General features: G+C 41.8%; 2 protein-coding genes and 1 non-coding gene across 6 annotated transcripts; 2 read left to right on the top strand and 1 right to left on the bottom strand.

Moving 5' to 3' along the window:
• Positions 1–27: 27 nt before the first annotated feature.
• LOC143185279 (uncharacterized) lies at positions 28–16,220 on the top strand. 4 transcript variants are annotated; one of them, XR_013002888.1, is made up of 7 exons: positions 28–711; positions 12,860–12,929; positions 13,538–14,263; positions 14,353–14,584; positions 14,669–14,759; positions 14,830–15,151; positions 15,224–16,220. XR_013002888.1 is itself a non-coding variant. In XM_076388176.1 (6 exons), exons 2-6 carry the CDS (start codon positions 12,878–12,880, stop codon positions 14,938–14,940), a joined length of 1,212 nt encoding a protein of 403 aa, XP_076244291.1. In that variant the 5' UTR covers positions 28–711; positions 12,860–12,877; the 3' UTR covers positions 14,941–16,220. The 4 variants fall into 4 exon arrangements, 2 of the variants coding, with proteins under 2 accessions (XP_076244291.1, XP_076244293.1); XR_013002889.1 differs by having other exon boundaries at positions 14,830–15,528; positions 15,740–16,220; XM_076388176.1 differs by having other exon boundaries at positions 14,830–16,220.
• Trnar-acg (transfer RNA arginine (anticodon ACG)) lies at positions 1,413–1,485 on the top strand. The gene has a single exon. It is a non-coding gene; the product is annotated as a tRNA-Arg (tRNA).
• LOC143185135 (uncharacterized) lies at positions 11,784–16,934 on the bottom strand. The gene is made up of 4 exons (XM_076387869.1): positions 16,929–16,934; positions 16,474–16,859; positions 12,443–12,575; positions 11,784–12,243 (listed from the first exon to the last, which is right to left on the bottom strand). The coding sequence occupies exons 1-2, from the start codon at positions 16,932–16,934 to the stop codon at positions 16,527–16,529; spliced, it is 339 nt and encodes a 112-aa protein (XP_076243984.1). The 3' UTR covers positions 11,784–12,243; positions 12,443–12,575; positions 16,474–16,526.
• Between the last annotated feature and the right edge of the window lie 237 nt (positions 16,935–17,171).

The following is a 17,171-nucleotide window of genomic DNA, read 5'->3' as shown; positions in this document are numbered from 1 at the left end:
GTGCCAGTACAAACCAAGATGGCGAGCGCGACGAAGGCTCGCGACAGTTCCCGCCGCGTTTCGCTCGTGTTCTTGTCATTTTGAACGGGACGCGTGTGGATATCTGTCTCAGGTAATTAATCAAACGACAACGAGTATTTCTCAATCAACAATTCATTCGTGACGAAAGACGAAACATAATTTCGACGATTATCCACCACCGCATCGACATCCTCTCTGAACAGTAGCGCGCGGGTTGACATCGATGTTGCTTTCTCTAATTCGAAGTGTCTCCCTCTAATTAATCGTGAATTCGTGAAAAGTGGAACTGAATTTTATCTAACATCGATTCCCTTACTAGTGACAGAGTAATAGAGTTCCCAGTGGAAGGTGATCCTTTTTTTTAATGTCAAAAAGAGATAGTTCGGTGTAGTGTCGATTATTGTTGTTCTGGACAAGTGTCACGAGGTGTGTACTTATTGTTTCGAAAGTCCCTCGGTGCTTGGAACGTGCACCGATTACGTTTCTGTGTTCTATAAGTTCCCGATCGTTGGGGCTGACCGCGTGTGAGTTGATTTTTAACGTTGTAACGTTTGGTCACTGTGTTGGACACAGGATGAATCGCTGGCTTCGGTCACGATGACATTAAACGTGTAGTGTTTTCACTACGATCGTGCGTCCTCATCGACATTCAACGGATATTTTCCAGTGTTCACGGGATTAAGGTCGTCGGTAAGTTAACTGTTCTGTGTTTAGAAGCGTTTAGCTTGGAGCGAAATGTCACAGCATGAGTGGCAGCGCTGGGTGAAATTTGGGTTTCGTAAGGTAAACAGTGGAGGAATTATTTTGCTTTGGAATTTCAGGGGAAACAGGATTGGAGGTTATTGAAATTAGTTTTGTATTTAGATAAATATGAAAGCAAATTGGTTTGCGATTTATCTCTTTCGTGACTGAACGAAATTTTTCTGTATCTTATTTTTTTGTTAACTCGACTTCCACTGTCATTCTAAGTGCGATAACAGAAAGAAAGTAAGTGGGACATATGTCCTACTAGTCACGGAAGGGTTAATTTGGAAATAAAAGTGCATAGTTTTGCACGATAGTATTAAAGTGAAGTAGTATTTTTTAAAACGAGATTCTGAAATTTTCCTAACTGTTGCAAATTGTATATTCTGCATAAAATGCTTGCGTCTTTAAGTAATTTCTTTCAGAAATCGTTCCAAAGAGAGAGTCATTCCTTTTTGTTTCGTTTCGAATTATCTCTTGTCGTGTAGCACCAGCAGTTTATAAATATTGTGTTTATTGCGTGCTGTGATAGCAGTAGACTTATTACCTCTTATGAAAGAGTAGGCATTTAATTTATAAACAATAGGAGCGATATAAGCACCCTTACTTTGCTACCTATTTCCGCATTAAAAGGTTCGTAACAGCACGGTCCTGTGGCGCAACGGATAACGCGTCTGACTACGGATCAGAAGATTCCAGGTTCGAATCCTGGCAGGATCGAAGGTCTTTTTTTTTCTTTCAAATTCACAAATAATCTTATCAAAAATATCATCTAGTATTTAACCAGAAAACAAATTTAAAAAATTTGTTTATCCTTCTGTGCGAAAAGCATTAAAAAATTAAAGTACAGACTTTCATTTCTTCATGCATCACAATTTTTCGTATTCCTCTTTCAGTGGTTGCAACCTAGTGTGTAAATAATGAATAATTGCGTTTACATTACTTGGCTCAGAAAACGCAAGCTTTCCAATGACATAATTTTCATTTCCATTTGCATACAGTTTCTGTAAGTGAAAATACTTTATCCTTGAATGAGTTAATTGATATGCTCGCGAGGATATCATCGCCATCGCTAGAATTGTTGTATAATTTCTGTTCTAATTACTAAATCGACCCAGTGCATCGAAATGCAGTCGAGTAATGGAAAGGGAGCGCGACCAGTAACAAGTAGTTTTTCGCGAACAAGAGCAACGCGTCCCAGAGGAGTCTCCAGGAATAGTACGCATTCCAGGCGGGCCAAGACAATGCACTTTGTTTCTCCTTTTGCATTCCCCGCCTCGAAGGCTCACCCGGAAGGTAAACAGTCGAGCGACGAGTCTCACTCCTCAGGAAATTCACTCGTAACCGTTACCTCTTCATGGCTGGGAACAGTGGGAAGAGCAGGGGAAAAAATTAGCTTCGCTTTATATTTCCTCTATGTAATACCTCCTTTATGACACCTAGCAAACCAATGTCACTCAGGGTCGTAATACTAAGATGGCCCGCCATAAGCATACCGTACATTTGCTTTAGAAAGAAATATAATTTATGTAAAACTGTTTCATAATCGTAATTTGTCGTAATTCAAAGATTAAGTTCCTTAAGTTAAGTCACTTTTGAAGCAAATGTTTGATATGACTTTCGAAATATGTCCTCCATTATTATTTGCCAGTGAATCATGAGTATCTCAAGAAAACAGTGTATTCGCGTAACGATATTAATTAATATCGAGTGAAAGCATTGAATTTTATTCCTCAAAGACTTTCTCCCTTTTCAAATGCATGCTAAAATAGTCAGCGTTTCGGAATAGAACATTTTTTCATAGTTTCCTATTCCGTCGCGCCATCTTCTTGGAATTCTAGAGCTAGGAGTGAAGACACACGTTTTGTACGCTCGTTTTCTTCAATTCCAGCACTTAATTCGAATCGACGCGTTAAAAGCGTGGTCGATCGCGATCGATCCTTCTGCTCGTCTTTCACCAGCGATTCGCCATGGCTCCTCCCAGGCGCTAATGTAACTTTACCACAGAATTATGGTAGACAAATTGACGTGGCTAATCGCCACGATTTGGCTGGACAAAATTGGAATTTGCGTTATCGATTCCTGTCGCTTGACAAATTACGCTGATCTGAATATTAGGTTTCCTGTGACTCTCAAATGAACGCAATTTATGGGGAGAATATTAAACAATAATCGTAAAGGTGTATGTCTCTTTTTTATTTCGTTTCCTATTTTCTATTCGTACACGTGCAATTTTCATGTTTTTTAATTGTATATTTGTTTCATTTATGTTCCTAAATTTTCCCCAGTCCTGCTCTTATCAAACGCGTCGAATAATCTGCGCCAGCCATCGAGAACCACACATGTATATCTCGTTCCCGGTCTCCCTCGAACTTCCGGTCCAGGCTCGTGAATTCCCATCGACAGGATGCTCCTACTCCCTTCATAGTTCAAACGAGCAGAACGAAGCTCGATTATTTCTTTCTCTATCTCCCCTTCTCCCCTGTCCCACCTCCCTCTGATCAGGGCAAACACCGTTTCCTGAGGCATTCACTTTTTCTCTTTTCGAGCGTCACGGTGTTCTCCTCGTAATTCGACACTTGCGTATACATTACGGAGGCACAGTTATCTCCCCATTGCAAATTCGTTTTCATAACTTGTTAGATTCGAGGAGGAAAGTGTGCTGGAGCGATCACTCGAGGTATCATCTTCGTGAGTATGCTGAAGTGGTTTATTTATAGTGACTTTTGTCTTATTGAGCAGTAATAGCGAGACGTTTTCTTTGTAGAAAATAAATCTTACGAACAAGTTCTGCGCTAGAAAAGTATCTATAAGGTGTTTCAGGTTAGGGGAATTTTTCGTGCATGAGATCTTGGGTTATTTTTCACTAGATTTTCATTGGATTTTGCAGACATATAGGGTCTTCTTTAGCATAGAATTTTTGTGTTCTATTGTAGTAAGAAGTTTTAAGGAATCTTAGAAAAGATGTTCCACGCTAGAGAATTGAATTTATATCTATAACGAGATTCCATTCGGAGACATTGTGTGTTAGAGAGAACTTAGGTAACTTTGCACTACCTTTTCACTAGATCTGCATAGAAGGTCTTTTCTACCACAGAATTTTTGTCTCTTTTCTATTGTGGAACTTCTTTCTCCGCAAACATAGGGGTAGAAACACAGCATGCGCCTTCCGCTGAATCTTCGCCATTATCCTCGGGATAAAGATACTTATCTAGAAGAGGAGCGAAAGTGAAAGGGAACTTCTTTCGTTCGTCTTTCCACATAGACAATAGACAATAGCGATAGAGGTGCATCGCGAAATGCCGCGGCCTTTTCTTCTCCCAGCTCCGTGGTTCCATACAATCGACTGACCAAGAGATAGCAATTACTTAATCTCGGTAATTTGCACCGTGCGTATACGGGCACACGCCACGCCACGTGTCCGACTCAGACCCCTTTATTTGCGTTCTCTTTTTGCGATCTGGAACTATATCTCGACTTCTCTCCAAGCGACCTCGCTTTTTCACCTCACTTCTCGTTTTCTGTCTCTTCTTTTTTAATCTGCCTCACCCACTCCTATCGCCCCCTTTCAGAATTATCTCGAACCAGATTATCCTCAATTCCAGTTTCCTTTCACAGGGATTTTCCACGAATTTAGCTACGCCACCCAATTCCAATTTTTAACCCTTACTCTGTAAACGCAGTTTCAGTTTTTCAATGATCTTACTCTGAAAAATAGGAGTAATTTGTATCTGATATGTATCTGAATGGGTAACAGTCTTCGAGAAAATCTGAAATAATTCTTGTAACATGTACAAATATTCCAAATTGAGATTCGAATAAAAAATTCACTGAGGGAACTAAAGGTTTGATTCATATTTGTTTTAGAAAAAGACTTCTGTTACAGAGAGTAAAGGTTAATTGAATTTCTCTGAATTTCCTCGGCTAACGATTTTAACGAACTGCTCTTCTTTCCCCGATTTCGCTTAGTTTCGCGACACAGGATGTCTCGTAATTCGTGATGCAACCGCTGCAGTGGTACAACTTGCCTCCCAAACGCAGCGGGGAGAAACGTTCTCGAATGGAAAAGAGGGAGCAGTTCGATAGAACCGAGTGAACTTTTTGGTGGTCGAAAGAGGTTTTCGCGAAAGGGTCGTACATCTGTCTTCTTCTCTCTTAAATCGCTCGACCGACTGCTGTTTGTTTGCCGCGGTAATTTTTATCGCGAGCTAAAAATACCTCTGGCCTGGTCTTTTCCAGATGGGAAAACCGTGATGCGTACAGCAAATCGCATTAATTGCGCCGAGAGAAGTTGCAGGTGGCCAGTGGGCGAGCGAGTGGTCGTACGAGCAGGAATCATTCCGATGCCCATCGTCAGTTTTTTTGGCGCCCATTCGATTGATTTATATAGATTGGAACATGCAATCCCCTCGTAAAAATAGATCGAAATAAAATGACCGAATGGCTATTACCGACGCGGTCGATATACGATTGAATTGGCGAAGACACCAGATCCAATTTAACTTTGACCATTTTTCGTTTAGCATCCTCCGCTGGTCCAAGATACGATCAGTGTTTCTATTGGTTTCTAGTAACGATTTCTACAGTGTCTACAGTGGAACATGTTTTGGTCCAGCAAGCAGAATAAATTTTTTCTCGATTCTCGTCAAGTTGCAAAAATCGAGATTTATCGTGCAAGGCGAGTCTTTTAATAAACAGCGAGGAAAGCGGGGTCCTGCTTTCTCGATGGATTTGCATGATCGCGAGCGTGACTACCAGTTGCATTAGAAGCTTTCGCTTTCAGAAACGTACGCGTTACATCTTATTAGCCAGGCACGAATCCCGCGTGTTGCAGCCGCGTGGCAAATTACGTGCGCGCTTTTATGTTTTCTCTCCGCGGTACATGAACCTAAGTAATTCGTTAGTGATACTAGGAATAATTAAGAAGGGGTTCGTTCAGGTCATCACTCGAAAGATGTTACACTCGAGAGCTATTTACCTTCTGTGAAAAATTATCGAGAAATTATTTATTGTCGTTTAAGAGTAATTTGAGGCGAAGTGGGACAATTTTTGAAGTAACAGATTTGAATACTTGAAATACTTGAAGTACTTGGAGTACTTAGAATACATGAAGTACTTTGAGTGCTTGAAGTGCTCGGAGTACTTTAAGTGTTTGAAGTTCTCGGAGTACTTGGCGTACTCACAGTACTTTGAGTGCGTAGAGTACTCAGAGTACTCAGAGTGCTCGAAGTCCTTAGAGAACTTGAACATTTCAAGCCCCAGAAATCTAAATATTTCAAACCTGAAAACTTCTCACAATGGCTTTCGACCTCATCTTGCTAAAAATTCCAAAATTAGAATAATGAATCTTTTATTGCCCCGTACAAATACATCGCAGTTAACTGAATTTACGTAGACCATGGAAGCTGAGGCGCGTTTCACGATTCTCCAGGCTCGTTAAAAGTCAGCTCGCGACCGAAGGACGCTGAAAAACGTCCCGTTGTTCGCGCGACGCGACATGGCGGTGAACCCTGGCACAGCGTGAAACAAAACGTGCAAAAGCACAGACAACAGGCGCGAGAGGTAGAGGAAACAATTAACGCCGCGGCCGCGTGTCTCGTTAGTGACGGCCAGACGATTCGTTATTATTGCGGTTACCAATTATCGCTGTTGCGTCCTCGACGCCTCGAAGAGAACAAAGTCGATTTCGCTTTTAACTAGCTGGCCATCGCGACAGTGAAATGCCTATTAAAATTGTGGAACTAGTAACGCGGCCCTATGAACACATAGTGAGACACACAGGGTGTCTTAACGATTTTTTTCTCTGCCAATTACTACAGAAAAAAGCGCAGAATCGTAAAGATAATTATGATGACGATATTGTTCGACAGCAGGGTCGAACAATATCCATGAGATTAGATAGAATGGAGATAAATCGTATCAGCGTATTTATGATCGATACTGCGAAGCGCAATTTCAAACAAATGACTCACAGTCGATGGACTGGAATTCTCATCGTTTGGTGATTTTAGGAAAACAATTATCCTAAGCGATTATTCTCTGCCTTTGATTGTCGATGTCGAGAGCTTTCAGCACCCTGAATGAAAGTACTTCACGCTTGGTCAAGATTCATCCTCAGTTTCAGAGGATGGTCCTCGTTATCGCGACTCACTAGGATGCGCAAATCTCGTTACAGGGCGTGCTGGGAAATTGGATTAATTCAGAAACGCTGCTCTGATTCGGAATTACGATTTATCGAGTTACAGCAGCGCGCAGCCCACTCGAAGAACCTCCACGAAGGCTTTCGGTCGTTGCGATCGATGGGTCGTTAGATTAGAGGGACTTTGGGATCGATACTTTCTAGGGTTTCGTAAATCGAGCTTTCCAATTCTGGGGAAACTTTATACTCTGTTAGAATCGGAAAACCGCAGATATTGGAGGCGTTCAAGAATTTTCTTGGGAGAAAGTGAAACATGCAGAGTTTGAACATTTTTCATGTTAATGTTGTTATGCTCGAGGTATTTTTCTGAGTTTCTTTTTGGTGGTAATATTTTATATTATAGTAGAATAAGTAGAAAATTAAGTGAAAGTTAGACTGTAATTGAATAATGGCTTACTAAAAATAATCAAATTACTTATTAAGAAGATATTGCAGATTTGCTATTCTTAAGCCAGTTACTCAAGCTCCAGTCTACTGTATTATGAATCTGAAGAATTCTGCGTCTCCTTAAGCACTTCTGCTACAATAATAAACGTGTTAATGGGATATACAGTAATGAGAACAATTCTGTGGCTGTAAGGCAAAGTGGCTTAAGTCACCAGTTCCTTTCTTTGGTCGAAATATCTCTCTTATGGATCTGTGTTCTCACGAACCCTTGCTTTTAATTAAAAAGATTCTTTGAATGTCCCTTATTCTTCCCCAAGATCTAAATTCTATATCCTAGGCCAAAAAATGTGGCGTAGGTCGTTCTGCCACAGCCACAGAATTCATTATCGCCCATTAAGCCGCGTTATCGCCTGCAAATGCGACAAGCCGATGGCACGAGTGCATTATTAAACCTCAACGTTGGCTTCAGCTTCCGAGGCAGCTGGCCATGAACTGATTAGCCCAGCGAGGCCGAGGCTCTCTCTTTCTGCCGTTTGTTAACAGCCAATCCGACCCGCCTCGAGCAAAGGTTAATTTTAGCGATTGACACCGCGCTCTCTAATTGCTCGTTAATCACGTTTCCCAATCGAGCTGTTGCTCTCGCTTCGACCATCCTCCCTTCTTCTGTTTTCGTCAGAGCGTCGCGTTCCTAGAATCCAGCGACGTGGGAGGACGCTTTCTCGTCGAATTTCCCAACGACTCGGGCCTCTTCCGCGCGGTTCCCTTTGCCATCGACGCCCACGCGCCTCGTCCTCTTCTCCGCGCTTCCGCTTCCGAGGAAAGACGAGTTCCGCTCGCAACAAGTGATCGTTAACGCGCCCGCGGTCATGTGGGTCAGGACGAACTCTTGCTCGCGAGTCCGTGAATCGCATCTAGGTCGTGGCTTTTTTAGGTGAAGAGACGCTGTGTTGTTTCTTTGTTGATCTAGTTGCGAGAAGAAAAGAATTAACTTGCTGCTGGTGTAGAATTTTTGTTCTTAGTCTTTGGAGATTGTTAGCACAGTGAAGACCCATGATCTCGTTGGGTCAGGGAATAATTTTCCTTGTTAGCTGAGGTGTCCTCGCAAGCCACGATAATTTGTCATTCAGTATACTTAGATTTTTCTCGATCACTGAAGACCTTGGCAAAATCCACTAATCTCGAATGAATGCAAGATAGTGATCACGATTGTTTCCATTCCTTTTGGCTTTGAATTCTCGTATTTGGCTCGGCAACGCTGCTTTTTCCCCTTATCGTGTCGATACAAGAAACACGATCGTTTCCCCACACAACTAGGACAAGAGAAAAGCGACAACCACGGATTGTTTGAATTACCGGATTGCATAATGTCACGGCTGGTCGCTCTGTCACCTCGCCTATCAGCCAGAACTGGTTTTGGAACGAGACTCTGCGATCTATTCGTTAATATAAAATTAAAGAGCCATAGTCTCGCTGGGAAAGAACTAGTGATAAAAGTATATCGGTTCTGGCACAGAGGACCATTCGCCAGATACGTGCCCACTGTCTATATTGAATTTTATTTTTATAGGACTTCGATACACCAGGGTATATAAATAAATTAAAGTCTCTCTAGTTTCATCTAATGTTTATTCAAATGTTAATAAATAAAGTTTGTGATTTGACAAGGTTTCTTTGTAGACTCTTTTATACTTCAAAGCAATGACTTCTTGGAATCGCTTCCTGCACGAAAGAAATTCTCGGTTGTGTTCGTTTCGCTGAAACATCCTTCCGTGACGAGCAACCGACGAACGATAAGCATCTTCTGAGAATCTCGGTCACGGAAGCGAGAAAACTAGGTGAGCTCCTTCTCCCCCGCAATAAAAAGTCCAAATTTCCAGCGAGAGGAGCTTCGTTTCACTTGGTCCTACGTGATCTTCTGATCGCACGTCTCGTATATCGAATTCGAGAGGGGCCCAATTGAATCGCGGCTCGTTTCACTTTCGCGCCTCGTCGCCCATCGTTCAAAATTGTCTTGGTTCAATAACCGAGCGTTTTCTTTCCTGAATTTGACCGATGCGCGCACAGAAGCGGCATCCTGCTTTCACCCGGAAAGTGATCGCATTTTTCTTTTGTTTTTTTATCTGAAATAAACGAATTTGAAATGTAGGACTTTCGACGGTAAGGGGACTAAGGATTATTTGCAGAAGAGAGATCTTTTATTACGAGTATTTGAATATTTGAATTTTTAAATCTTCGAATGTTCGAATTTTTAAATATTCGAATATTTGAATTTTTTAATTTTTGAATATTTGAATTTTTAAATCTTCGAATATTCGAAATTTTAAATATTCGAATATTTGAATTTTTAAATTTTTGAATATTTGAATTTTTAAATTTTTGAATTTTTAAATTTTTGAATATTTGAATTTTTGAACTTTTGAATTTTTAAATTTTTGAATTTTTAGATATCGAGAAATTGCTTCCTTCTTTATCCTTTCCAGCTCTTTTTTCTTGAAAGCCATTCGGAGAATTCCAGTGCAGCTGGTAGGGCATTCGCTTCCAGCAGAATTTCCAACCGAATTCTATTCAACGATCCCTGAACGCCAACAGCTCTCGCAGCATTTTACCCCATTTTGTGCCTCTCGTTGTCCCTGTCAGGATACTGGTCCATTATTCAGCGGGATAGTGCGAATATCGGACGTCAACGTGGACAGAGTGCTCGAAACGTGGCGCTGGACCAGACACGCTGCCAAGATTGATTTAGAGCTCGATCTAACGCCCGTTAAATAGCCAGGTTGGCTTTGCAATTTATCATGAAAGAATTAGATAAATTACGAGGAAAACTATTGGACAATATTCTTAAGAATAATCGAATTTCGAATTTGCCCTTAGTTCTTTTGTCTCCCACTGAATATACATGAAAAAATGTCTGAATACTGGCGGTGATGGATTGTAAATTATCCATAAATTAGGCAATTCTGTACTGCTAAAATCGCTGCTAGAATCACTGTTAGAGTCGTCATCTACTTGGGAAAGTACAGTTGCGGTCGGCTGCTCTACCACGATCACTTCATCATCCAGAAAATCGGTTTAAGTGAGTAATCGCCAGGTTGCACAATCACAGCCCTGGAGGTGACTCACTGTGTAAAGCATGAAGGAACGAAGTTTGGAAACTGCTTGGACCGATAGCTGACTATCAGTGTTTACTAGAATTCACCAGAATTTATCTCTATAAGTAGCTTTCTAGTAAACCTAAAGATCAATCAAAGTAAGTCCACTTCAGTACGATAAAAATGAAACTAGAACACAGGAATGACTCATTAATATTTCGTCAGATATTGTATTTTTCCCTGTATCTTTATTCGAAAATAAAGTAGTAACGTGTCTCCAAGAGAAACGGGGAACGAAGGGTGAAAAGCTAACCCAGTACAGTTACTCGCGAGCCAGTCACGCTCTCTTGGCTGTGACCAGTTGCACCTGGATGCACCGCGACGTCGGGGCACGTTGTGTCGCAATTTTGCCGTCTGCTTGGTCCTGCCTTAACAAAGATCCCGGAACAAACGCCAGCCGCTCCCTTTCCGCTTACTAAACGCCTCGATTCGATCCCCTGGATCGTGACGTCAATGTTACGCACTCCAAAACTCTGTGCTCACGTTTCAATGGACGTGTGCCTCACTAGATTCTCGGTAAACGTGTTTTCGTCACAGTTGGTCGCTAGAATCGACTCGACATTCGTTAGAGTTTGGTCCAGTGCCTTCGATAGGGTCAGGATAATTTTAGTTAGGCACAGTTCATCAGATTTTGATTGAATTTCTGAAGAAAAAAGTGTGTACCTGGATTTTTCTGATGGTAGTTGATTTTTTTCATTACTTTTTAGTGGAAATTTTTTTCTCTAATGATTTCGCGAAGTTTGGTGAATTTTCGAATATTTCAGATGCTCTAAATTGGAAAAAAGACGATAAATAATCGTACAGATAAGATTTACTCTTCTCTCTAGTAGTTCCAGTGTTAATAGCTCCGTGTCTGAGTGCAGTAGCGATTGGTAGATGCTGGCGATTGGATTAATGATACGTCAGGGCTTTTCAGGTGTCCGTAAAAACATGGCTAAAAGGGGCTCGTATCTGACACTGACCTGTTTCGATTCAGAAAAGGATCCTCGCTCTTGCTGGCTTTGGAGGATCAAAGTATTCTTCTTATCGGATCGCAAACACGCGAGTTATATAAAAGCGAACGTATCGATGAATCATGCGGATAAGGCATGCGATATAGGACACGCGAGAGGAATTGCGTTATTCACGATGACTGGGATGCAGAAATGGATTGCAGGAAGGTGTGCTAGCTGAAGTTTGGAAGAGTTCTGGGGTTGCTGCTTTGTGTATGTTGAACAGGGATTGGGGTCAACTCAGAGGGGAGTATTTCGATAAAACATGAAAACAGGATTCGGAGCGAATTTCTATTGAGTTTATTTTTAATGATCAATCGCGTTGCATGCATATTTTACACGTTTTTCTTCCTGAAGTATCGCGCCACTTCGTTTTTAGACCAGATACTCCTTCGCTGCACATTATTCGCTCTCATTCGCTAGATCGTTAATAGTAAACCGTGATTATTCCTTGAACATGAATCAGATGTCGAGAACTCAGTCGTTGATGGAAAACGTTGTTGCAATCTGTAGCAATTTGTTCCACTTGGTTTTCGGAGTGAATCAGAACTCATCTAAATGGAGAGTCATTTTTCAATTCTTATCTCCTGGAAGAACCTGATTTCTTCATGGTTTTACTTTTAATCTGCCATAAACATCTGCAGAAAAAGTTGAAATTTATCGTCGAGTGGTACATCCTTGTTCTTCTCTACGTTTTGACCCAATAGGATTCAAGGAAGTGAAGAGGACTCCTCTTCACAATTTCATTTCACTGTGGAAGGGTTAACGGGTTTTCAGCCGAAAGAAAAGAAAGAAGCAACGTCCTGTCGCGTCCTGTCCAGGAACAACGAAAAGGTATTTCCTGAACGACATGCAACCTCTCGAGGTGGCTCGCGACAAGAAGCATTGCGCAACTGCATCCCAGGAACTCGTTTCCTCGAGCCTTGCTTCATTCCACTTTCCATACTTACCCATTGAGGCTGACCTTCGGCTGGATTTTACTCGAACATGCTTGAAATTCGACCTCGACGAGCTTCGAAAGCTGCTGATGCGTTCCTCAAATACGAGGCGTCAGCAAGATAGGGTGCAACTCGGGGGATGATCCTATACAAAGAAAATTAAATCAAAATAAAAATAATATATTTTGTTTAAGGCTTAACTGACCTAACCCAGCTCACAATAATTTATATTCATTCAACTTTCAATCTTTAATATAAAAAGTATCGAAGAATTATGGCTCTATAAAAATGAAATAACTGAGAAAATCATGGTTCAAAGATTACAAGTATCGTTCAGCTTCCATCACTAAATACCCTGCTCACTTCCGCGATCATTGCATAAGCAGAATTGATCTATGATTCCTAACACGAGGCTGTTCTCTGTTGCAGGTAGACGCAGATGACGCGATGACGTTGCATTGGTGGATGCACTGGTTCTGGGTTACTGCTCAATTTCTCGGTGCGTTCTGAATAGTAGCCGGATAGAATGAAGGACGTCATCTCGCGCTTTTTCACACCTTTCACGCGCGTTCGCGAGCTCGTCTCGTCTATGAACGCTAAACCCCAGCTAGAGGCTTGGTGTTCACGGTCCAGATAAAATTCGTGGCGGAACCGTGGACACGCAAAGTCACGAGGGGCCTTATTCCGTGAAAGATCAAGGCCTCTTTCAGATTCAGAGTGATCCTTAATTCTTTTCACTCGTTTGAGATCCTTATATGGCGCTTGGAGTAATGTATAATTTACCGACTAGTCTTCAAGTAATGAATTATGAATACGATATGAAATTCTAAAAATAGGGGAATTTCAAAATTAGGAGAATTTTAGGTCAAGGGGAATCCTAAAAATAGGAATATTTCAGAACTAGAGTAATTCCAGAGATCTAGAAAAACTTCAGGGCTAAGGGAATTTTAAGACTAAGGGAATTCTAGAACTATGGGAACACTAGAAACATCAAAATTCTCAATTTTTCGAATCTTTTCTTTTCTCTGTGAACCTTCAGAATCGACTAAAAATGAATCATCATACAAATATGCATCTGAAACGTAATTCTTCGCCTTCTGTTAATAGTAATTTTAGGGAGCCCAGTGCCATCAAGCACAGCGGAGCCCCGAGACCAGGTGCAGGATCACCTGAGCCCTGACCCTACTTCCGAAATATCCTACGTGGACATAGGAGGAAGGCCAGAGACACATCAAAGCTTCCGCGTGGCCAAAGCCATTGGTCTTCATCCGCCCACGAACGCAGCAATGGTCCTGGACAGACAGTCGACAACCACGATAGCATCGACTGCTGTGGAGCTTCGAGGGAACATGGTGATAGGAACCAGCGCGAATCCTATAGAACAGAACTACCCCAGAAACGTTAGTAATACAACGAGCGCCGATTCAGGTAGATCTACTCCCCCAAGGGTGCTAGATAATATGGATAGGGTTCGAAATCCAGTGACGAAGAAAGACAGCAAGATCACGTGGATCCTGTCGACTAACAAGAGCAGCAGGTCGAAGTATGAGCAGGAGGAGAAAGTGGATGATAATGGGAACCGAAACAGTAGCGTGGACCAAGTCGAGGATCTCACGGTGCTGCCTCTTCAGGAAGAGGTCTCTAGAATCAGGCTGGTACTGAACAAAACGAAGTCTTCGACGTTCCTCTCCTCCTCGTCTTCGTCCTCCTCCCTTTCTTCGTCCGCTGGCAGTTCTGGTGTCAGGACGTTCAACAGATCCGACGACGATGTTGAAATAGACGAGGAATTCGTCGAGCCCCAGCTCTTCGCCACGGCTGCATCGATTCTTGAAGGTAGCTCTAGGATGCTAGTGAAAAAAGAATTTTCGAATTCCACATGCAATATCCGTGTAATACTGACTGTATAATTTTGAATATTCCAGTTGGAGTAAGCGAATCCACGCGGCTGAGCAGAGCCAGAAGCACGTTCCCTAAAGATTTCCAGAGAGACCAGGTGCAAGAGGACCACCTTTCCGATTACAACGGGAATGGCGAGAACTTGAAGCAAGAGGGGTCCTCAAAATCAACGGTAGATATCGCCGCTATTACCGGAAGCTGCTTAGCGACCGTAGTCTTGCTCAGCACAATGGGTAGCCTCGGATTCATTATGTACAGGTAATTAACTCGGCTACGACCGTTTGCTGACTCTCGAATCGAGAGGAAAAAAGAGAATCCTGATAACAAATTGGCGTGTTGCAGGCGTAGGTACTTGAATCCACCACAGACGCTGAACAGCGACAAGTGCAGCAATCCTGATAGTTCTGGTTACATTGATGATTCCACTATTCGTGTGAGTAAATTAGTAAAGACAAGATCGAGTTATCTAAGGAAATGTGCTCACGTAGTCTTTTTTTCTGCAGGATAATTCCGAGGAAATGTACAGCTTAGATAATGACTCGTTCCTAAACTCGCTGGAGGCGATGACAATACAGAATTACTGGACAGACAGTGTGAAGCATACGAAGCTATGACAAAAAAAGATAATCCAGCCGGGAAAGAGAGTCGAAACGTTTAGTATTTCCGATGGTGAAGCTCACGAGCAGATTTCATTGTTGGAGCAATAGTACTTACTCGATGGGTGTTAGGTGGTTTAAAGTGAATGAAAGAGAGCGTGGGAAGAAAGCGTTCTACCATTTTTTTTTGTCAATAGCGTGCAAAAATGAGCGAACAAAGCGTTTTTAGGTATTCTTTTAGATTTCTAGATAAAATAATCGCTATATCGCGAAGGAAATTGACGATGTATCAAAATTGCAGGACGCCCTATGCATTCCTACGTCTTTCGTGTTGTTCACCGTGCATGCGTTTAGAAAATTGCATATTGCATCGCATAAACGGTATGCAACACGAAAAAATTACGTGACAAGCCTGAATTTTGATTTCGTCATTTGCATCGTTCCCTTATATTTTTCTACCACGACTAAACATTGGCAGAAGTCAAGTTGAGGATTAGAGGAGTCGACCATCGCGCGGTCGCTTTCGTAGAAGATTAAAACTAATCGGTTAGTGCAATAAAACTGTACTTTATCGATGCGGATGATTAACGATGAATTTTTAGAACAGTAAGTACAAATAAAACCATTAACTTTTTAGCTAGAAACTATAATTAGAGATGAGAGACGCGTGTAATTTAATAAGAACGAATTCCTACGAATTTCCAGAGAATACTTCCAAGCTAAATATTATAATATAAATAATATATACTTGTACGATGAATTTCAAATTTGTACACACTGTACTTACGATATAATCTCTTTTTAATTCGTGATCAAGCTTCGACGGTTCTTACTGTCTCCGGCCTCTTTGAAACGATAACATAAGTTATTCGAAATAGGATAATTAGAAACTGACGTTCTATACTCGCTTGCATACACTGGATCTGCTTGAAAAGATATTTTTGAAACAGGATCGGACTAAAAAAAGAATCGGACCAAATACATATGTAGTTTGTAGTTCGACGCCTTTACGACATATCCAGCTAATTGAACGAGGAGATTCGATTCACGTTTTCCACTATACTTCTATATAGCTTGTATATATGTACATGTCCATGCATTGTACAATAATTATGTATCTTATGGGTGTGCAAATTTTTATGACGATCCCGCCCGTCATTCTCGAAATAACGATTTACGTTTTAGTAGAATGTTAGCTCGTGTTTGTTCACATATATTTCTATACGTGCCTCGTGCTGCGAGGAAGAGAGTTTATTGTGATAGAACGTAGCGTTTAATAAATATTAAATAACCATTGATTTTTTGTGGTCACGCATGTGAATAAACCCTCTCATATATTACTACGAATTTCGAACATCACTTGCTTCTACTAAAAGAAGAAATAATAGCAGATAACGGTACATGAGTGTAGAAAATTAGACTCTCTTTTTCTTGGAAAAAATGAAAGATAATTACAGTTAACAGGTGTTAACCCTTTTTTACCATTTTTAAGTCGATAAAGCAATTACCTAGGGTCACAAAAATCCCTAAATCGATAAGTTTGTCTCCTACCTTATCCCTAGTAGAGAACACACATTCTATTTTATCGACATCCAGTACATCAGTTAATATTCTTCCCGAGAGAGGTCGTTGTCGCATCTTCTGATAAGACACCAGACGCGACAAGTGGTGGGAGACACTTTAACCGGGAAGGGCGAGGAGGGTGGTTGTCGAACGGTATGGTGGGGCGGGAAGGATGGCCTGGAGAGAAAAGAAGTGGCGGAAAGGAGTGGAAGCACTGGAGAGGAAAGAGGAGGTGAAAGGAAGAGGAAGACTGCTCGGAGTAATGGCGGGCGCAGAAGTAACGTTCCTTGACGTTTCTTGACGTTTCTTTCCCAGTTAGTGGTCACTGAAACCCTCGAAACCGTGCAAGTGCGCGTCGCGGGCACCGAGGATAACTATCCACCAATGTCCACTGGTTATCTTCACGAACTGACTCGTCGTCGGTATGCTCGGCTCAGTTAGGCCGCCATGTTACTGTACCGTATCGCGCTGTGTCGTATTGTGTCTCGCGTGAAGTGGCACTCTCTAGAAAGGAGCGAAACGGTGGAACCTAACATGTGCAAGTTTCTTGTTTAACGAAATTCAAGAGAGAACAGAAGGTAGGAGTGGAAGCTCAAGCTGACCCGTGCAGGTGAACTGTAGCGTCGATTCGATTGACGTGAGTGTCGCCTTCGACCTGCTATTTATTCCCTCGACTTAAGCTCGAG

Source organism: Calliopsis andreniformis, chromosome 10 (genome assembly GCF_051401765.1).
Source record: "Calliopsis andreniformis isolate RMS-2024a chromosome 10, iyCalAndr_principal, whole genome shotgun sequence".
NCBI classification, from domain to species: domain Eukaryota; kingdom Metazoa; phylum Arthropoda; class Insecta; order Hymenoptera; family Andrenidae; genus Calliopsis; species Calliopsis andreniformis.
The sequence above is the reverse complement of the archived record's forward strand: the minus strand, read 5'-3'. Positions and strand labels throughout refer to the sequence as shown.